The following is a 23,724-nucleotide window of genomic DNA, read 5'->3' as shown; positions in this document are numbered from 1 at the left end:
TATGATGACTAGTGGTAAAATTCAGAGTTATTGTAGATTAAGGAATTGCCAATACGTGTAGCTATTTCAAGTCTGGTGGAAAATAAGTAAGAGGATGTTCCCTCGGTTTCACGTAGACCTGTTCACAGCAGCTGTGCTTGCAGTGCACATGTTACAACCGTATATGCTACATGGCTTCCACCACAAAATATGTGCAAAGACAACCCAAGAGATAACTGTGTTTGTACACTGTGCAATGACGTGTGTGATCATTACCACCTCTTAAAGAAAACAAGCACTGACTGAGTACAACTAATTAGGACTTAATACACATTCCAGTGCTCCTCATCATTATTATTATTATAGGTGGTATGAATAGAAACAACCTGTAGTACACTGGAAGCCCGCTTAAAAACTGACCGATTCGCAGTGGATTCAGACTGAACGTGGTACAAAGTATGTACAAAAACATCAATCAATCATTTTTTTATTTTTTATTTTTTTTAAATCTTGCAACAAACTGCAAATGGGGATTCTGCATTACCAATTCTGCACTAAATAAAACTTGACTGGATGGGATTTTAGAGACTGCATATCTGTCCATTCACAGAAATAATGGGACTTGAACAATTGGCCAAGCTTTTGTGTACACAGGGAAAAGTTAACAAGGACCCTCCTCCGTCCCCCTCAACACATTAAACTTGTTTGTCTCTACCCATGCTAACAAAACAAGCGACCGTGTCAATTTTTAGCTTTTGTCAAACAATCTCCTAGTTAAGTCTTTTTCTGTTGGTGGTTTAACGTGTCGCACTAAAACACTGGAGGTCTTCAGTGACGCAAGGATGGGAAAGGGCTAGGACTGGGAAGGAAGTGGCCGTGTACTTAATTAAGGTGTAAAATGGTAAACCACAGAAAACCATCTTCAGGATTGCTGGTGGTGGGATTCGAATCAACCATCCATGGAATGCAAGCTCACAGCTAAGTGACTCTAACCGTACGGTCAACTCGCACACTTAGTTAAGTGTTCAGTTCGGTGAATGATAAATTGAACAGGATCGATCGTGTGAAGAAGCTTTTGCAACCCTTCCGTCCCTTGCTTTTTCTCCAATCTTCTGTCACCCTGCAGGTAAGTTTGAGCTATAGCGCAGAGTAAAGCACGTTCCCCAACAGCCGTGTCAATCGACCCTATTTTAATAGCTGGATGTAGAAATGTAATAAAGGTTAAAGGATGGCACTGCAGGTCTCAGACAAGGTGGCTGCTTTTCAATGTGGCTCTAGATTACATCATGAAAATTTGGCAACAAAAAAAAAAAAAAAAACTAAAATCAAAATTGGAGCAAAACCCTCAATAAGGACAAATTGCCTAGGGTTCGCAAATGATTTAGCTTTCTTAGCCCTTGACATGGAAGAAATCCGTGCCAATGAAACCCCTTGACATAAACAAAGGCATCATAAATTATAAAAAATTGATATAGTCCTACAATTTAAATACCTTGGAGAAATCATTACGCACAACTTAAGCGAGAAAGCAACATGGTAAATACAACCAACAAAATGAAAAAAGCACAATTTCTAACCTGGTCAACTTATAACAAAAAATGCTTGTCAAAAGACACTAGGATCCAACACTGCAAAACTGTAACTTTGCCTAAAGCCACTTACACTTGCGAAACCTTGTTCCAAATCAGAAATGAAAGAAGACATGATCAGCTCCTCAAAACTGAAAGAAGAATTATAAGAACTTGCATAAATAAAAAGTACCAGGTTGAAAGAGTCTGGAGAATACTCCCCAGTGAAACTGTCTATCGAGAAACTGGCCCAGTTACCAGCACGATGAAGAAGAAAAGAATCTCTTATTTCTTTCACATCTTACGATTACCAGAAGACAGGATTTTACGAGAACTAGTGATGACATATCTGGGAAAGAAGACAGGAGGGCATTGGATAAAAGAAATTCAAGAGGATCTCAACACAGTTGGACTAGAAATTACAGATGCAGAGAACAAGTATAAAATTACCACCCTTCTTAAGAATCATAAATTTCCAACTGAAATGATACACAGAAGGCCTGTAGAGATTTTGGACGAATTAAGAACAGTGCGATCAGAACGAATGGCGGTCCAAAGTGGATGATGATGATGATAATAATAATAATAATAATAATAATAATAATAATAATAATACAGGTTTACCATCAGATATCAAGATAAACAAGGAAGTTAACAATGTGGTGGATAGTTTCTGTCTGGTGGATCAACTATCAGTCCTAACTGCTCTAGTGGTCCAGAAATTCAACAAAGAGTAGCACTTGGCAAGACAGCATTCAACATACATACATACATTGTCATTATAGACTGTTATGCCTTAAAGCGTTCAGTCTGCAAGCCTCTGTAAATTTACTAAACATCACCACAATCCTCTATTTGCAGCTAGTGCTGTGGCCTCATTTAGTTCTATACCTCTCATCTATAAATCGTTAGATATTGAGTATAACTATCGTTGCCTTCGTCTCCCTCACTTCTCTTACCCTCCATAACACAGTCCATTATTCTCCTAGGTAACCTATCCTCCTCCATTTCTCTGACATGACCCCACAACCAAAGCCGGTTTATGCATACAGCTTCATCCGTCGAGTTCATTCCTAACTTAGCCTTTATCTCCTCATCCCGCGTACACAATTGCTATTGTTTCCATCTGTTTGTACCAGCAATGATTCTTGTTACTTTCACGTCTATTTCTTCTAACTTATAAGATATCTTGAGTCCACCCAGCTTTCACTCCCGTAAAGCAAAGTTGGTCTGAAAACAGACCGATGTAAAGATAGTTTTTCCGGGAGCTGACTTCCTTCTTACAGAATACTGTTGATCGCAACTGCGAGCTCACTGCATTAGCTTTACTACACCTTGATTCAATCTCACTTACTATATTACCATCCTGGGAGAACACACAACTTAAATACATGAAATTATCTACCTGTTGCAGCTTTGTATCATCAATCTGACATTCAATTCTGTTGAATTTCTTTCCTACTGACATCAATTTAGTCTTAAAAAGTTAATTTTCATATCATAGACATTGCACCTATTTTAAAGTTCCGAGATATTAGACTGCAGGCTTTCGGCACAACCTGCCATTAAGAACAAGTCGTCAGCATAGGCCAAACTGCTTACTACCCACCCAACTGAATCCCTCTCTGCCACTTTATACCTTTCAGCAGATGATCCATGTAAACTACGAACAGCAAAGGTGAAAGATTACAGCCTTGTCTAACCCCTGTAAGTACCCTGAACCAAGAACTCATTCTACCATCAATTCTCACTGAAGCCCAATTGTCAACATAAATGCCTTTGATTGATTTTAATAATCTACCTTTAATTTCATAGCTCCTGAATATGGCGAACATCTTTTCCCTCGGTACCCTGTCATATGCTTTCTCCAGATCTACGAAACATAAACACAGCTGTCTATTCCTCTTGTAGCATTTTTCAATTACCTGGCGCATACTGAAAATCTGATCCTGACAGCCCCTTTGTGGTCTGAAACCACACTGGTTTTCATCCAACTTCTTCTCATCCACTGACCGCACCCTCCCTTCCATGATAGCAGTGAATACCTTGTCTGGTATACTAATCAATGAGATACCTCGATAGTTGATATTTAGAAATTTCATGATCCGTATTGAAGTGGGATTACAATAATTGAAATTAATTAATAGGGGTCCTCCTATTCAATACACAGACATTTATTAATGTAAATCAATCACATGTCGTTCAGATGAGTTACTAGTTTCAGCACTAAACTTGTGCCATCATCAGCCAAGGAGTCAAATCAGGCAAACACTATAACTAGAAACAACGATAAAACACACTATAACACCTACAAAGATGAATATTAAATAAAATATGGTGATATTGCACTTCAGTATAAAATACTTTTAAAATGATGATGACTCCGTTGTTTTGTACACATGGTGGTTTGTCCAGCTTGTATATGTCTTTAGTTCTTTGATCTTGTTGAAATTACGTTGCCGAGTTTAAAGTCGTGTGAAGTTAACACTTTGTTTGATCTGTGGTTTGGTTCCGAAAATAAACATGCATATGATGGACTTGGTTAGATCCAAAGAATTAATTCTCACTTCAGTATGGGGTTTTTGGAACCTGGAGAAGAAATTAAAAGCCGAATTAGGCAAAAGATAGAAAGGAAAAAAATATATATATATATATCAAAATGACGAGAAACGACTACAAACGAACTCACCTTCAGCAGCCTGTTTGATCAGCGGATGGAGCTGGACTGATGGATGGAATCATGAGGTTAAGGGCCATGGTGGAGGGGAGGAGAGGGGTAGAGGCGGAGCAACTGGCAGAGAGCTAAGGTGGAGCAGAGGGATGTGGTAGTGGGGGTAACTGATGAGGATATATATTACATATGGTTTTAAATATCGAGTTGTTTTTAGGCGGTCTAATATTTTTTAACCATTTAATTAAGAGATCAAAAAGAATATTAGATTTCTCGGAAATTTCATTTAAATTATAGGTAGGGTTGAAATACTGATCGCAATGAATGAAACAATTTTCGACAATATTCATAATCGGCCCTTTGTTTGCTATTTGAAGTATCTCAAAGTCATGTTCTATGTCAGCGAACTTATGATTAGCATCGTGAATGTGTTGGCCTACAGCAGAAAACTTGTTGTATCTTACTGCGTTGACGTGCTCTGAATATCTAGGAGTGAAGCTGCATCATGTTTGTCTCACATTAGAGGCGCTGTAGTCAATACACTTGAATTTATAGATTCCAGATTTAGAAAATCTGTTAGAGGTATTGACAGATGCTGAATTGTGTATAATTTCTGAAGTCCTGTTATTAGTTCTGAAGAAAATTTTTACGTTATGTTTCTGAAAGAGATTGGTGTTTGATGGACATCGTCATTGAATGTAAAATTAGATGAAATGGTAGTTTTAAGTTTTTCTTTTGTGAGAGTAGTGTTAGGCCGGAATCTGTATTTATTGATTATCTGTTCTATAAATGATCTGTTGTAACCGTTAAATTTGGCGATTGCACTTATAGTGTTGAGTTCGTTATTGAGGTCTTTCTTAGTCATAGGTATCGTGAATGCACGATGAACCATGCTATTGTACGCTGCACGTTTGTGTGTTTGAGGGTGTATGGAATCTTGGCAAATAGTATTGGCAGTTTGTGTCTGTTTTCTGAAGATTCTATATGAGAGAGCAAAAGGGTTTCTGAGAATAGTTAAATCCAGAAAATTAATTACTTTATTATTTTTGGACTCAAGTGTAAATTTGATGTGGGGGTCAATGCAGGGTAGAGGTCGCATTCTTGATTTCTTCATTCATTATAACAAATGTGTCGTCGACATACCTGGCCCACACGAGGATGTTTGTCCGCTAGAACTCCCGTGGCGTCCATTTTGTTGATAAATGGTTTCATCAAACCTAAAGAAATTATTGTTGATGACCAGTTTCAGAAGGGAAATAAAATTTTGTATTTCTAATTTGCTGAGAGAACTCTGTTTGTTTAAGTTATTTTCAATAATGGAGGAGAGTTTGGTTATGGGTATGCTTGGATACATATTCACTATGTTGATAGAATGAAGGGTATAGTTGGGCTGCACATTAAATGACTTAATTTTTTTAATTCGTTCGGTGGTGTTTTTGCTGGATTTTTTTAGAGAGAAATTGATAGTTTTTAGTTAAAAAACGTTGAATAAATTGAGAAACTTTATATAGAGGGCTGGGTTTGTAGTTAATAATGGGCCGGATTGGAATGTTAACTTTATGTATTTTAGGGAGGGCTTTAACTGTGGGTAAGCCTGGGTTCATATTTAATAGTTTAGATTTTTCTTGATCCGTAAAATGAAAGGATATATTCTTTAATGTTTGTTTTAATTGTCGCTGTATTTTCTGTGTAGGAACTTTATTGATTATTGTAAACGTACTATTGTTAAAAAATTATTTGGACTTTGATACGTAATTAGTTTTGTCCATGATAACTGTATCCGCTTTTGTGATAATTAGATCGTTATTTTTAATTTTCTTTTTTGAGTTCTGCGATTTGTTTATGTTCAGAGGTAAAACTATTGACATTAGAATTGTTAGCGGGGGGGGTGTGTCTTTATTTACGTTATTAGAATTGAACATCTTATCTAATTTTCTTTTCACTTCAAATCTAATTTCATCTTGATCTTCTAGCGGCATTTTATTGATCGTAGCTTCCGACTCAATAACCAAGTTAATGGCGGTGTTTATTTTATTCATATTGGGCCAATTATGCTTTGGGCCTTTTGCTAAGATGGTGGTTTCTTCCTTGGTTAAAATTACATTCGAAAGATTGACTACCGGAAGCTGGAAATTCTCAATTAAATTTCTTTGTAAACTGGTCTCTTTGGGCTGATTTTTTGATGCAGTTCTTTTCATTTTTAATGCAGCTAATTTTTTCTCTAAAGTAAGGTGATTTTGTGAGAGTATATCAAAAAGTTTATTATTAATCTGATTTAGAAATAAATTCCATTGAATGCTAGGAAGCAGACTGGCTGCTTCAAGGTAAGTCTCGTAAAGTTCATTATTTAAAAACGATTCTTTCTTATATAAAGAAACAAAGTTCGTTTTTCAACTGAAGTTTGTTCGTTTTTCGTTGTGTCTGGACTTGGTTAGACCCAAAGAATTAATTCTCACTGGAGGCGTCAAGTACACTTTGTAATCTCCTATCTCTTCCTCATTATCTCCCCTTACCCGAAAAGCACTTACTCCTAGCACATCCAGATGCATCCTCTTTGCTGACTCAGCCAGTTCTACTTTCTTCCATAAGCCCCATTAATATTGATAGCTCCCCTTCAAATTCCATTTCACTCCCCAAGTTGTTTGCAAGGAGTCCCGCGCCTGTCAAATGGGAGTGGGACTCCATTACTCCCTTAGGTCCGAGGCTTGCTTAAAATACTCTGAGATTGGTAAATTCATGAAGCAAGATGCTACCCTACTTGCACATAGTCCAAGTGAGGATCTCTCCTCTAACGAGTTAGGGACCACCGGTGGATTGTATAGTCCTAGCTTTCTGAGCACAAAGAGGGCCATGACTCAGAATATGTCCGAGATGCCCACTCCTATTCCATAGCAACTGGTATCCCGACTCTCAGGACGACTTACTAGGTCACTCGGCCGTTGCCCATGGTTCACGAACTAGGACGTGACTACAGTAACCCACACCATGATTGATAAAATCTCTGCACGCTCAGCTGTGTCTCTCAGAATGGCTGAGGCATCTGCACAATAAAAAGAGAAGAGGGAAAGTACAATGACACATTTGACCTATGGTGCCCAGACGGTCAAGTGGATCATTCCCCGAGGTATTTATCAAAACATTACACACAGCTGTCATACTTCAGACACATCAGAAAATGGTTCGATTACTTGGAAAAGTGGAGGGGACTTGGAGATGAGAGCAGCCGCGACAGAGATGGTATGACGAATTAAATAAATGTTCCATTCGTGGACAGCTGCCTCTTTAGCAGAATGTAGAAAAAAAATATTAAATCAATAAATAATAGACACAATCCACAAAAAACAGACACAGGTTGACCAAAAAGATCTTTCCTTTTTCTTTTTTATTCATTCAACATCATTTCCAGCTTCCCAGGTGTGGTGTATAAGCGCTCATCACTTCTTCCTGTCCAAGTGAAGCCTCTGTTCCTCTATATCCGCCCACTTGACATTCCTCTTGCTGACCTCCAATTTCACTGCATCTAACCATCAATTCTTTGGCCTTATTTTAAAATTTAAAACCCAACAACATGATGCCATGGTTTATAAACACCAAAGAAGACCTCCAAATGCTACAAATCGAACCTGAAGGCGCCTCTGACAGATATCTATTACGAAAAAAAAAGATCGTGACCAACAGGCTAAACCAAGATGAACAACCAAAAAGAAGACAAGGTGTCTTTTGGACAGAGGAACCTAAGCACGCCTGATCACAAAGAATGCAAAGAAGGAGGAGATTCTTGGTTCAAACGAAAGAAAAGTTCACTGTCAAATGTAACAAGACTTAATGTGGTACTCAATGGCCCCAGCAAATAAATAATAAAAAAATAATATTAATAATAATTAGCAGAACAATCATTATAAAAAGCACCAGGTAGATGGACAATGGAGATTGTTGCCTAATGCAGTGGTATACTGGGAAAGCGAGTCAATAATAGACACAATGAGAAAAGGTAGAATTGCCTTTTTCTGTCACATATCAAGACAGTAGATTTGTCTCCTCATCCTGAGGTGGTACAACTCTATTTCAGGTTCACCCCCAATGGACGTGAGCTGCATGTATCATTTCAACCATATATCTGCCCTCCTGCCATTCTTAAATTTCTGGCAGTACCGGGAATCAAACCCGGGCCCCTGAGGACGGCAGCTACGGAGGTGGACATATAGATGTAACCAGGTTATTGAAACAACTACTTTTAGAAAAGTAAAACGAAACATAATTGGTTCAAAGAAGTCCAAGAAGATTCAGAAGAGTTGAATATTACAATACAACAAATAGAAAGAAAAGGATTCTGAAGAACAAACATATAAGGCATTAACTAAAAACTCTGAAATGAAAACAATATGTCATATCTGATGGTGAAAGGGCAGCCAGGTTAGAAAGAATGAAGAGGTTTTGGGACAGGAGGGAGATGATGAAAGCTAAATTCCCACTTAATTATTCTAAGACTTAGAGGTATATGGTTTGATTTAAGTCCTTCAAAGTGGGCATAAAATATATAAATAATAATAACAATAATACCAAGCAACTAGCCGTGCAGTTTGGGACACATAACTATCAGCTTGCATTCGGGAGATAGTGGGTTTGAATCCCAATGTCTGCAGCATTTTCACACCAGCCAAATGCTAGGACTGTACCTTAATTAAGGCTATGGTCGTTTCTTTCCCACTCCTAGCCCTTTTCTATCCCACCGTTGCCAAAAGCTTCATCTGTAATGGTGTGACATAAAGCAAATTGTAAATAATAATAATAATAATAATAATAATAATAATAATAATAATAATAATAATAATAATAATAATAATAATAATAATAATCATAATAATACATACATTATCATTATAGACTGTTATGCCTTTCAGCGTTCAGTCTGCAAGCCTCTGTGAATTTACTAAACGTCGCCACAATCCTCGATTCGCAACTAGTGTTGTGGCCTCATTTAGTTCTATACCTCTTGTCTTCAATAATAATAATAATAATAATAATAATAATAATAATAATAATAATAATAATAATAATACATACATTATCATTATAGACTGTTATGCCTTTCAGCGTTCAGTCTGCAAGCCTCTGTGAATTTACTAAACGTCGCCACAATCCTCGATTCGCAACTAGTGTTGTGGCCTCATTTAGTTCTATACCTCTTGTCTTCAAATCGTTAGACACCGAATCTAACCATCGTCGTCTTGGTCTCCCTCTACTTCTCTTACCCTCCATAGCAGAGTCCATTATTCTCCTAGGTAACCTATCCTTCTCCATTCGCCTCACATGACCCCACCACCGAAGCCGGTTTATGCGTACAGATTCATCCATTGAGTTCATTCCTAAATTAGCCTTTATCTCCTCATTCCGAGTACCCTCCTGCCATTGTTCCCACATGTTTGTACCAGCAATCATTCTCGCTACTTTCATGTCTGTTACTTCTAACTTATGAATAAGATATCCTGAGTCCACCCAGCTTTCGCTCCCGTAAAGCAAAGTTGGTCTGAAAACAGACCGATGTAAAGATAGTTTCGTCTGGGAGCTGACTTCCTTCATGGTTCATGTTTGTGGGTTACTGTAGTCACGTCCTAGTTCGTGAACCATGGGCAACGGCTGAGTGGCCTAGTAAGTGGTCCTGAGAGTCGGGATACCAGTTGCTATGGAATGGGAGTGGGCATCTCGGACATATTCTGAGTTGTGGCCTCCTTGTGCTCAGGCGGCTAGGACTATACAATTCACCGGTGGTCCATAACCCGTTAGAGGAGAGATCCTCACTTGGACTATATGCAAGTAGGGTAGCATCCTGCTTCATGAATTTACCGAGCTCAGAACATTTTAAGCAAGCCTCGGACCTATGGGAGTAATGGAGTCCCACTCCCATTTGACAGGTGAGAGACTCCTTGGAAACAACTTGAAGAAACATAATAATAATAATAATAATAATAATAATAATAATAATAATAATAATAATAATAATAATAATAATAATAATAATAAAAACACGTCAACTCAAAATAATATTTAAATAATGTTTCAAAAACTCATTATGAGCTGTATCTCTATGGTAAACCTTATTCAAGGGCAGCTATCTTTTATGGGTTCTCTCTTTATCGCTATCAGTTTTACGTCGCACAAACTCAGACAGGTCTTTTGGCAACAGTGAAACAGGACTGGGAAGGAAGCAACCATGGACTTAATTAAGCTACAACCCCAGCATCTGCCTGAAATGAAAATGGGAAAAATAACAAAAACCAATCTTCAAGGCTGCCGACAGTGGGGAAGCTAACAGCTCCACGGTCTGAACAGCATAGTAAACTTGCTTGGTTGAGAAATACAATGAACCTGGAAGGTTTCAAAGTCTTTGTGGGAAGTAGGAACCCTTAGTTTCATCCAATGGAGGTAGCCTACCTGCCAGCAGTAGAGAGACCCTTCAGCTCCCTACACAGCGCTACGATGATACTCGATGCATACTTGACACGGCTGATCCCCAGCTCTACAAGCTCCAGGAGGGGAGCTCCTTCAGGTGTCGACTCGCGCTTGCTCCATGTGTACTCTTTGGAAACCCGAAGCTGAAACCGGAACAAACATCACAGTAATGTCTCTCGTGGGGACAAAGTCACATACTCAACGTACAAAATTTTGAAACCACATCTGCAGAGCGAAGACTGAGAATAAACTGTGCAGTGAAGGAAGATGACGGCGATGGCAAGAGGAAAGTACAGATGCTATTTGTTAAATAACTGATTTGATGCCAGGCTGCAGTGTAGTGGTTGCACTAAGAATGCCAAGAAAGTTTTAATGAAAATGCATACACTAAGGAAAAATATTCTCCTACTCACATTTCTGGAGGTGAATCCCTGTTCTTTGTTTTGTCCTATAACACACAGTGCTTAGAGAACATGCGGGTGTGACTATAATTGCAATAGTTTCATTTTCTTCGTTTAAAAATGTACAACTTTTTTATTAAATTTCAAAAGACCTAATTTTTACATTTATAGTGTTTTTTTTATCATGGGTATAATAACTCTACGAGAATATTCAGTTAATTTTGAATACGAAACTGAGGTTTTACACAATTCCTGATAGTACTTTTGAGAATTACAAATTTTTACCAAATTATGCATGCGCAAGTTAAAAACACAATAACCTCTTCTTTACTTTGAACATTTGTCAGTCAATAAATTACCTCTAATGAATCACTTAATGTTAAAAAATTGCGTTGTTTAATCATCTTTCATATACTTATCCATCTTTACACTGTTGGAAGTAATTAAACAGACATATTGATAAGCGAGATAACAAGCAACACGAAGTGGCAGAGTGCAGGCCTAGCACACACAAAACTTACAATGCATCAAAAGAAAGCTTTTGTAAAACTTAAATTATATCGATATAGCATGTTATTGATATTTCCAGAGAGTAAAAGCTTCAATCTTTCTGGCGGTATTACTTACGCTGCCATCGTGCAGCAAGAATTGAAGATACAGGTGAAATAAAAATGTGGCCAGGCACTATAAGATTTAAGGGCCAGTTGTCCATATCTTTTAAAATCCCACAAATTCATTCCTTTGCACAAGCGCACTCACTCTGGTATCCCTTGCACACCAACACATGCTTGTTGGGACACTGATATTGTATTCTTGCTTCACAGTGTCCAGTGGACTCATTAAGATGATCAAGCAGCTCGCTGCATGCGAGATACGGTCAGTTATCCGGTTCTCATCAGCAAGGAATTCACCACCAACAGAGATTCATCGCAGTGTTCTGTGAAGTGTGTAGCCTCAATGCAATGAGTGATAGAAAAGTAGGTAAGTGGGTAAAAGAAAAGTTGGGAGAATGATCATGACGACGCATGCTCCGGTTGGCCATCTCAGATCTCCGACGATTTTAAGCGTGAGGTTGGCACCGACTGTTCACAATATCCTCTCAGCCACTTCACTTTCACACACTTCAAGGTCAATTCTCTACAAAACACCCTGTGGGTGGGGGTGGTACAATAACACCCACAGTATCCCTTACCTGTCGTAAGAGGCTATTATAAAGGCCCTAGGGGCTCTTAACTTGGGAGTGTGGAGTAGTGACCATGGACCCCTCAGCTGAGTCCTGGAATTGCTTTCCCTTACTTGCGCCAGGCTCCTCCCTTTCATCAATCTTATCTGACCTTCCTTGGTCAACTCTTGTTCCTTTCTGAGCCTGACGATATCCAAGCATTCAAGGCCTAGGGAGTCTTATTTTCACACCCTTCATCGCACTTGTCTTTCTTTGGCCGATACCTTCATTTTTTTCAAAGTTTTGGATCCCTTCTATTTTTTCTCTCTGATTAGTGTTATGTAGAGGATGGTTGCCCAGTTGTTCTTCTTCTTCATTTTGCCTCATGACTTAGGCGTCGTGACTATCATAATATTCAGCCCTCTAGCCGATGAACCATACTCCGCCATTCTTCCCTACCTAAAGCTTTCAATGTGGTTACTCTGAGAGAACACTGTAGGGGGCCGTTCACCACGTCAATCCATCGCGTTGGTATTCGTCCTCGTTGCCTGGTTCCCTGGACTTTGCCCTCAACAATCAGCTTTTGAAGACTACCATCTCGGCGCATTGTACGTCCAAAGTAGTGTACAATCCGCTGAGAGACCTTACACGATAGACAAACTTTTATCTGAAGTTGGTTCAGGATTGATGTGTTCGTGCGATGAGCTGTCCAAGGAATCCTTAACATTTTCCTCCAGCACCACATTTCAAAGCTTTCTATCCGTTCACGATCACGTTTGAGGACGGTCCACGTCTCTGCACCATACAAGAAGACTGAGAAGACTAGAGATTCAACGAGCCTCTTTTTTGTCTTAATGGTGACGTCGTTATCTTTCCAGATCTTCCGCAGACGGATCATTGCTACCTTTGCTATTTCAATTCTTCGCTTTATTTCATCTTTGGAAGCACCAGAATTGGATAGTAAGGAGCCTCCAATCTGTTTGATATGTTGTTGTACTTTCACCACGACCATCTCTACAAAACTGTGTCAGAAAGTTGTGCAACCATTGGATTATGAAGATGGTGACCAAGGAATACAAAATGTAGAGATGTCCCACTGCTTTAATATTTTTGACCGGGTACCAAGTGTGTCTCTTGACAGTGATCATAGGCTCCTTGTTAGTTGTTTCAGGTTTAAAAAGTTGAAGGAAATACGAACCATCCACAACAAGAAATTAAAGGTATGGCAATTGAAGGATAAAAAGAAGGCCACAGAATATCAAGAAAAAATCCAGCAGCGAATACCAAGAACAGACACTGGAACAGTAGAAGAAGAATGGAAAAATATCAAGGAATGCTTGGTCAAGACAACAGAGGCGACATGTGGAAGAACAAATGGCAAAAGGAAATGGAAAGAGACCCCATGGTGGAATGATAAAACAAGAGACACAGTCCTTAAAAAGAACAATGCCTACAGAAAATACTTCAAAAGTCGAACAGACAAGGACAAAGAACTCTATAAGTTGGCGAAAAAAGAATCTAAGCAGGTTGTCAGAGCAGAATGAGAAAAATGGTTGAAGGAATGGAGTGATAAACTAAATGAAGATGTAGATGGCAACAGAAAAATGTATGGAATGAAGAAGAATAGGAGGAGAGACAAAGAGACTAATTATCTGACTAGTAATAGTGGGTATCTCATTACATATGACAGAGAGATCAAAGAAGAATGGAAGAATTATTTTGATAAGCTGTTAAATGTGAATGATATCACAAACATTCCATTAGCTAGATTAGTTAATGACAGAAGGATAGAAGACACTATAACAGATCTAACATGGAATGATATATAGAATACAGGAAAATCTCCAGGCATTGATGAAGCCTTTATAACACAGTACAAAGTGACGAGGCAGAAAACTAGAAGTCAAATAAAGAAGAAGCACACTTCAGCAAAAAACATTTATTCAGGATCACTACACAAAAAGTTTTTAGTTTTTTAAACAAGTGATTTTATCAAGTCTTCGGGGCCAAAATGATACCAAAGACATTTTAGCTCATAGATAGTATTTTTCATTTATTTTAAGTTTAACGTCCTTGTAACACCCCCCTCCAACCCATACGTCCTTTACTAACATTAGTTTTTTAAAGTTAACAAAGATTTACCTATGTGATTGTTTAATGCTGTTTTATCTAAGCTTTTGTGTATACAGCTGATGATGATCGCAAAGCGATCGAAACATGTCCTGTTATACTTAATGTTTTTATAAGTAGCCAAAGTCTAAATAAAAGAAAGGTATCAATTAGGTAGAAATATTTTTCTTATATTGATTAGATTACATTATCAATACGGCAATGAAGTGGATAGTTTCTAATACCTACAATGAAACCTAAAAGTGCCGTTGAAATGCAAGCAAGCAATTTATCTGACTTATAACATGCCAATTTTGACATATGGGAGTGAGACCTGGACCATGAGGAAAAAGGATGAAGCAAGAATTCAGGCAGCTGAAATGAGATACATCCGAGCGATGGTTGCCAAAACAAGACGAGATAAAATTTGTAATGGACATGGCTCAGGTTGGCAGAATGCAGAATAACATAAGTCTGCGCAGACTCAAATGGTACGGTCACATCCGAAGGATGGATCCTGATCACATACCCAGAAAAATGTATGATCTGCAGTTAAAATATTCAAGACCAAGAGGGCGGCCAAGAATGCGATATACAGACATGGTGAAAAACGGCATTCAGCAATGAGTACACGTAGTCCTACAGTTAGAGAAATTACATTTGCATCAATCGGTGTAGTTTTCTTTTACAGTTATTTAATAAATTCAATGCACTGTATCAAATTTTAGCTATGTATATAACTGTCAAATAGACTACAACACAGAGAAAAGTTTGTACGTACAGTGAATAAGTTTTCTGAACCAAACACCTCATGGGCGGAAGGTTTGCAAGCCTTAAACATTCTTTGTGAAATTTGCAGACAGGAGCTAGCAATACAACGTTGCTGAAGTTATGAATCTTCATAGTATACATAATATTGTAATAATTGAAAAGTTATTTGCCTTACGTCTCACCAACTACTTTAACAGTGTTCGGAGACACTCGGGTGCTGAAATTTTTCTCCTGCACAAGTTCCTTTACGTGCCAGTAAATCTACCAACACGTGGCTGACGTATTTGAGCACCTTCAAATATCGCCGGACTAAGCCAGGATCGAACCTGCCAAGTTAGGCCACTCAGCCCGGTACACAAAATAACTTTTGTCAAAAAAAAAGTCCAAGATATAATTAAACATCTCTACAATGTTTAAAAGGGCTCAAAAGAAAATTTAACTTCTCCCATTAGTGGCAGATACCAGTCCGACATGTTCCATGCCCTCTACATCATCACATACCTATTCTATGCCTATAGACAGTGGTTCAGATTGAACTGTACAAACTTCTTGGTATTTAACCATTTTTATTTGATTAATTTGTTCTTGTTTCTTAAGGCTATGGTGCTTTTTTATTTCATAATAGGCCTACAGAAATGATTTATACTGAACATTGCTATTAATAAATAGCAATTATTTGCTATTGAATGTTAAAACTGTAGTTTTTATTTACATCCCATTATTTAAACCAGGTTCTTAAAAATGACCTTGATAATCTGGCATATCTGATAATCCAGCATTGGCACATCCCTAAGCATTCACTTCCTAACAGGAGTGCTTTGCTATCTGGAGCAAATGGATTCGTTTAAGCCTAAAAGAACATGGATGCTACAGCAACACCACACAATTGGCTGACTGCCAGATTTCCCCAGCCTTGAACTCTGTTCCCTGACTCCACAAGGAAACAAATCCAGTACCCTTGTGAACACAGACGAACACCACTTTCACCAGTAGCATCAACAAGAAGTCTACCCCCATACAAGATATCACCTACCAGCTTCAATGCAGACATTGTCCACCAACGAACACTGGCTTTATAGCGTTCATACAGTATTTTACAAGATCGACTCATCAGTGGAGGTGTGTACATTTGTATAACGAACAAACAATCAAACTTACTTTTGATTTTATGGATACAAATTTATGTTTTACAACATTAGACCTACAGTGAGTTTCTCTCATTGCTTGGCCGGCAGGCGCGTCCAGCTTATCTGCCTCCTGTTGCTCTGCAGCATAGCAACAAAAACAACACTTCGCTCACTTTATCTGTGCATCACATAACAATTAAAATTAAGAATATTAGTAATTAAGAATTAAGAAAATAAGCTCGTACCGTATGACAGGAGACGTTGAAAATGTTTCAATTTTAACATTTTTGCACCCCGCCATGATTACCTAACGAATTCCCTGCAGGACTCTGTTTTCATATAATTACCCCTCATAAATACCCTTTCCTCTACCGTGTAGTGATGTGGAGGCATTATAAGATTTATACCCCGAAGTAACACTTCACAACTCGAGAACAGTTGAACAGACAGATCAACACTTAATGCATGGACCTGAACTGCGAAGTGCGCTGTGTAACGGGAAGTGATGAGTAAACGGGAGACAGATAAGCTGCTCAACTGATGAGAGAAACTCACATAATCCTAAAACCTCCCTCATTATTCATAGCTTGTCTAATTCATGAATCTAAACTATAAATACAATATGAGATGTGCAGGGACCAGAGCAAAAGTGCCTACTGACACATTGGTGACTATTTTCTATACCATTTAATTGTTGATTTGCACTCATTGTTCTTAATGCTGATGATGGGATGTCTAATGAATCAGAGTTGTTGAGTTTTCAATTGGTGACAAACCCCGAGAATTCTTGTAGTTTCTCAACGACCGTAAATGACGGGCTACGAGAATTCTCGTCTTCGTGGACCTTGTGTTTCCTTCATCGCTGCTACAATCTGGTGGCAAAATTATAAGCTTTAAATGGTGTAGTAATGGAATAATTACTATAAGGCAACTATTGCTCCATTATCTTCTTTTCTTTAAACCTTTATAACAAAATAATATCGGAAATATCGACCTATTCCTTGGAGCTTTAGTGCAGCTGTCAACATGGTGCGGCGCTGGATATTTGTGAAGAATTATGTGCAGATGAAACTAGATACACTGAATTAAATATTTCTAATTATGCGAGTGATTCTGACAGTGATTTTGGTCCTTCTATGTTATATCGTGGACAACAGTCTCATGTGTTGGAATACAGCAGACTCAGATGCACACAAGTCAAGTACAGATAGCACTTGTAGTATGCAGTAGGTATAGATACAGACAGCAAATTCTCAAAAGATAACCCAGTTTGCAATTCAGAAGTTTGAGGTTAATATCTGGAATACTTTCTGCAATACACGTGTTCGAGTGCAGCAGTGTAAATCTGTTCTTGAAGGCTTGAACTATCCGGTCAACAGGGGGTAGCAGCCTCCATTCGGACCCAGGTCACCAATGTGTTAACGACTTAATAATTAATGCACATTTCCCAAACTTCAACAACTACTCCTTCAAAGATCTGTGAGAAAAGGAGAGAGCTCGCAACTAACGTCTAACTCCTGGATAAGACTGAGGTTCTGGTTCTTGAAGTGCACCAACCACGCCGCAGCATCAATGGGCAGGTCGACACAGCCCTCCTTGAAGACTGCGTTGGCCACCTCCTTGCACCTCCTCAGCCAATCTGGAACTGGTCAATCACACTGCATTTACCTCTACAGAAATGTGCATGGAAACTTCAGATTGCTCAAGATGGATAAACTCACAGAGTTAAAAACAGCTGCTGGCCAGACTGTATCAGATTATATTGAAACAAAAAAGTGTGCCAGAAGACTGCGCGAAGGGAATAATAATTCCAGAAGGAGACGAAAAAGTGACAACTGTCCCAAGTGGCAAAAATACTGGGAGGAGAGTGAAAGACAGGCAGAAGAAGAGTTGCAAGAGGAGCAGTATGGCTTTAGAAGCAGAAGATCTACAGTGGACCAAATCTTCAGTATGAGGCAATTAATGGAAAAGAATTGGATAGGATCTGTGCATGACATTCATAGATATAACAAAGGCATACTATAGTGTTTCCAGGGAGAAGGTTTGGGAAGCCATGGTCACAAAGAGAATGGGTACACAAACTGTAGAAATGCTGCAAGCAATGAATTTTTTTTCTTCTTGCTATTTGCTTTACATTGCACTGACACAGATAGGTTTTATGGCGACGATGGGACAGGAAAGGCCTAGGAATTGGAAGGAAGCGGCCGTGCCCTTAATTAAGGTACAGCCCCAGCATTTGCCTGGTGCAAAAATGGGAAACCACGGAAAAGCATCTTCAGGGCTGCTGACAGTGGGGTTCGAACCCACTATCTCCCGGATGCGAGCTCACAGCTGCACGCCCCTAACCGCACGGCCAACTCGCCCGGTGCACGCAATGTATGATGACTACATCAGCCGTGTACAGAGTCTGGTTGGAAAGGTAGAACGGTTCAGAAATGGGAGTGTGCTGTTGCCTCTTTTCTTTCCAACAGTTATGAATAAAATTGCAAAGAAGACAAAGGAACCACATGGGAACATGTTGATGAAATTATTACTATCTGCAGATGGTATTGTGGTCCGGGCAATGAACAGCAAAGAGGTATAAGAACAACTTGATGAATTGAACCAGACAATTGAAAAGTATGGTATGAAAATCAGCGTAGAGGAAAGCAAGACCATGCTGATATCAAGAGGAGAAAAACAAGGGAAAGTTGTTGTGAAAACTGGTGATGAAAGCCTTGAAATAGTAGACAGTTTCAAATACCTAGGGAGTGAAGGCTGGACATGGAGATTAATGTCTTCACCAGAGTGTAAGAAACCTTGTCTGGAATAAGGAAGTGTACAAAATGTATTATGCACCCATAATGCCCTATGCGGCTGAGACCTGGACAATGACAAGTAGGAGGAGAGTAGAATTCAAGCCAGTGAAATGAAATACCTAAGAAGTATGATAGGAAAGACAGACTGAGAAACAAAGGTAATGGTAAGGAGCTCGGAATGGAAAACTAAATGTGAGAACTGATAGGAGTAAACTACAATAGTTTGAAAATATAAAGAGGATGGAGGAGAAAAGAATACCAAAACAGATGATGGAGATGAAGTTTGGGGGAAAGAGAGAGAGAGAAGGAATCACAGAACAAGGTTGATCAATTTAATAAAGAGTGCAAGAAGAAGAAACCTGGAGTGGGACAAAATTATGCAAGAGGAATGGTGGAAGGAGAGAGGAAGGTGGATAAGGAGAAAGGATGAGGATGATATTTGTACTGGATTGCAAAATATCTAAATAAATAATGAAATATTCTACATGATCAAACTGACATTACCAAGTGACCTGAGAATTGTAAGATATGTAATGCTCCGCATCAGAAGGGAGTATTGTTATGAACAGAGAAAGTACTCACCCCAAGGGACATGAAGTAGCACAAAGCCAGAGTTCATTCCATAATGAACAATGTGTGCCAAGGTGAGGCTCTTACCGCAGCCTGCACGACCATCTGAGCAGCTGTCAAGGAAAAGGTTTCCCACATTTTAAACAAAGGAAAATGTCATGTTTATCACTAACGTCATCATAATGATCATCATAGAACCCCTCCAGCGTGCCGGGAGGGCGATAAGGACCGTGGCCTGGTGTGAAAAGGAAAAACCATTTTCAGGGCTGCCAACAGTCTTGAACTGTACAGCTGATGATAAGTTAGATACAAAGGATACAAACAACATATCTCACAGCCGGTCGAGAGTAGTCGGCAGCTTTCAGGTAGCGCATTACTTCCAGTGCTGGCTCTCGGACCATCAGCGCTGCTTCCCCAAACGTCTTCACCTGTTTCGCAAATGACTTGGGAAGACCTCCGTGTTCGAACAGCCGCTTCTTGACCTCGGGAGGGACGGTGTAGAAGAGCCCTCTGTGTTCAGGACCATGATTCACCTGAAACATTATAGTTTCCATCACAGAGACATTCCTCACACCTACAAGAAGAAGACCACTGACCAGAATTCAAAACATGATGATGAAGAATGAATGGATAAATATGAATTTAAAATAATCAGCGGATCCAACTCACAATACTGAAAGTTAAAAATAATTCCAAAATTGAACTACTGACTAGAATTCAAAAAAGATGACGACGAACAATGATTATGAACTTCAAGCAATCAGTGGATTTGACTCGCAATGCAATAGTATTACTGACCAAGGGGCTGCTTCCAAAGCAGTCGATGGTGCTTGTTGTCTAAAGGGATCCAAAATCCAGGTCAATCACCCCTGATAATGGTACTTATTGCTAGTAAGTAGCGGAACTACTCACAAGTACTGTACGTCGCACAGGTAACTCAGACCTACGGTGTTTCTCATATAATGGCACCACTCATAAGCAAAGAAAACCCATGGTGCTCCTCACATGGTGGGTACTAATTGTGGTGGCCTCTAGTATTTTTTTTTTTTTTTTTTTGCTAGTTGCTTTACGTCGCACCGACACAGATAGGTCTTATGGCGACGATGGAACAGGGAAGGGCTAGGAGTGGGAAGGAAGCATCCGTGGCCTTAATTAAGGTACAGCCCCAGCATTTGCCTGGTGTGAAAATGGGAAACCACGGAAAACCATTTTCAGGGCTGCCGACAGTGGGATTCGAACCTACTATCTCCCGAATACTGGATACTGGCCGCACTTAAGCGACTGCAGCTATCAAGCTCGGTGGCCTCTAGTATTAATATATGTGTATAAACTCATATGTTTTATAAACTCCTTGAACTTTGTTTATGTTTCGAAGACTTTTATATATTGATGTTCTGTGCTTCTAATATTATCTTTATTCTCTCTGATTATTATTCATGTTTTTACTTTCGTCCCCACGATAGTTGGAGTGTTAATTAAACACATTAATACACCATCCCTGTTCTATTATTCAAGTACATAATCATCATCAATAACTACATTGGTGACTCCCGACGTGATATTAAAATACGGCGCGGAACACATTTTGTGGTTAGTCAAGTGTGAAAATGACCAATGCCAGCAACGAAACAAATTCACCGCCAACAACAGTATGGAACGAAGTGGGTATTGCTCGCATTTTAGTGAAGATTCCGCCCATCTGGAAGAAAAACATAAAGGTATGGTTTCTTCAAGTTGAAACACAGCTTACTATGTTGGGTACCACTAACGAAACCACGAAATTTAATCACGTTATTGCGTCATTAGAAGTGGATATTGTAGAATTAATTTCCGACTTTTTATCTCGACCACTATCTACCACTCCGTTCACAGAGCTTAAAGCACGACTAATTCAGGAATTTGAAGAGTCAGAGAATAGGAAAGTGATGAAATTATTAACAGAATTAGAATTAGGTGATAAGAAGCCAACTCAGCTCTTGCGTGAGATGCAAACTTTAGCCGGTACGCAAGTCAAGGACGATTTCTTGAAAACCATATTTATGCAGCAGCTTCCTGTTACCGCACGTTCTATATTAGCTACGAGTAGAGATAATCTGGACACCATAACTACTATGGCTGACAAAATTGTTGGAATTTCACAACTGAGATTGTGCTCAAACCGCGCAGGCACCACCCACCATTGCAGTCAATAAAACAAATGATGTCAGTAATGATCGTATCTCAAGACTAGAAATGCAGATCGCTGAATTAACACTTGAAAATCAATGAATTGAAAACGTCACGTTCTTCAAGAAGTAGCTCACGATCATCTCGTTCCTCACCAAGGAGGTCACGAGACAGGTCCCGATCAGCCCACTCTTTTAATCCTAATGGAGCACTATGTTGGTATCACTTTAAATATCGCAGCAGGGCAAAGAAATGTCAGAGCCCATGCTCATATCAACCACCTTCCGCTCAGAATTCTAACATGCAGTCAAACTAAAACGCTCCACAGTAGCGGCGGCAGGTGATCGGAGTCATTTTTCACGCCGCCTATTTCTCACAGACAGAAGTAGCGAAAGTCGTTTCCTAGTCGATACCAGAGCTGACATTTCTGTGATTCCACCTTCGGACAGTGATCGCCCCCAAAAAAACAGATCGTAAACTTTATGCAGCAAACGGCACTGGTATTAACATTTACGGAGAGCGTCTACTAGTACTCAGTTTGGGCTTACGGCGCAATTTCACATGGAATTTCGTAGTTGCAGATGTGCAATCACCGATTATCGGAGCCGACTTCATTCACCATTACAACCTTATCGTAGATGTAAAGAACAGGCGACTCATTGACCCATTAACGTCAGCAGAGACACCTGGCACATTGATTAAAGTCTCGGGCATAGAAACAGTTTATGTAATGCCACCAGATCAAAAACATGCCGAGATTCTAAAGAAATTTCCAAACTTGCTCCATGAAAACGTCCATTTCGACATCCCAGATACCTCTGTTTTTCATACCATTGTCACAGAAGGACATCCTGTAGCAGCAAGGCACGACGACTACCACCAGATAAACTCAAAGCAGCTAAAGCAGAGTTCCAACAAATGATCGATATGAAAATCTGCCAGCCGTCAAAGAGCGCCTGGGCAAGTCCCCTCCATTTAGTTCCCAAGAAAGACGGATCCTGGAGACCTTGCGGAGACTACCGTGCTCTCAACAACATCACGAAGCCTGACAGATATCCTATTCCTAACCTTCAAGATTTTAACAGCCAACTACATGGAAAACGAATATTTTCAAAAATAGATCTGATCAGAGCTTATCATCACATCCCTGTACATCCGGACGATGTACCTTAGACAGCAGTGATAACTCCATTTGGTTTGTTCGAATTTTTGCGCACCCCGTTTGGACTCCATAATGCGGCTCAAACTTTTCAAAGATATATCGACAGTATACTCAAGAGACCTCGATTTCGTGTACTGTTATATAGATGACATCCTAGTGGCATCACAAGATGAAGAAGAGCACAAGAAGCATCTTCAAATGCTTTTCGAACGACTCAGTAAGTTCAACATCAGAATCAATCTGAACAAGTGCATTTCAGTTCAACAGAAGTACCTTTCCTGGGATATGTGATATCTGCAGAAGGAATCAGACCACTACCAGAGCGAGTACAAACCATTGTTGACTATCCGCTACCCACAACAGTAAAAGAACTGCTGCTATTAATCACAAACCTATTGAGTATCTATCACAGTGGTACTACTCGCAAGTAAAGGTGACCATGGTGTTCCCTGCATGATGGTACTAATCACAAGTAGTTTTATAGTTCTGATTCAATCAGCCCTTGTTTCCACCTTTCAGTCACCTCTTGCAGCAGGCAAGGCATTCTTCCCCTGCATCCCCTACCCACAATTCTACATAGCACATTTATCATGAGAAACGTTCACGTATAGAACATACCACATGAAACTCTTTCTAACAAGAAGAAATGTTCAAAATACTTCCTGTTAGCAATCAACCCACCGTCGCATTGAAGCCTGTATGCGCTGGAATATTGCATATTCAAATACTGAAATATACAAATTAGCTGATTTACTTGACCGTATGTCAACAGAGGAATATTTGAAATTAA

General features: G+C 39.4%; 1 protein-coding gene across 1 annotated transcript in view; it reads right to left on the bottom strand.

The window, feature by feature from the left end:
- mRpS29 (mitochondrial ribosomal protein S29) overlaps positions 1 to 23,724 on the bottom strand; it is a 67,072-nt gene that overhangs the window by 29,847 nt on the left and 13,501 nt on the right. The window contains exons 3-6 of the mRNA XM_068230735.1: positions 19,926 to 20,139; positions 19,619 to 19,711; positions 17,747 to 17,883; positions 10,651 to 10,811 (exon numbers count right to left, since the gene is read on the bottom strand). Coding sequence (XP_068086836.1) covers positions 10,651 to 10,811; positions 17,747 to 17,883; positions 19,619 to 19,711; positions 19,926 to 20,139 — 605 coding nt within the window. The remainder of the gene's footprint in view (positions 1 to 10,650; positions 10,812 to 17,746; positions 17,884 to 19,618; positions 19,712 to 19,925; positions 20,140 to 23,724) is intronic.

Source organism: Anabrus simplex, chromosome X (assembly GCF_040414725.1).
Source record: "Anabrus simplex isolate iqAnaSimp1 chromosome X, ASM4041472v1, whole genome shotgun sequence".
Taxonomy (NCBI): domain Eukaryota; kingdom Metazoa; phylum Arthropoda; class Insecta; order Orthoptera; family Tettigoniidae; genus Anabrus; species Anabrus simplex.
Note: the sequence above shows the minus strand (reverse complement) of the source record. Positions and strands in the feature narration are given on the sequence as shown.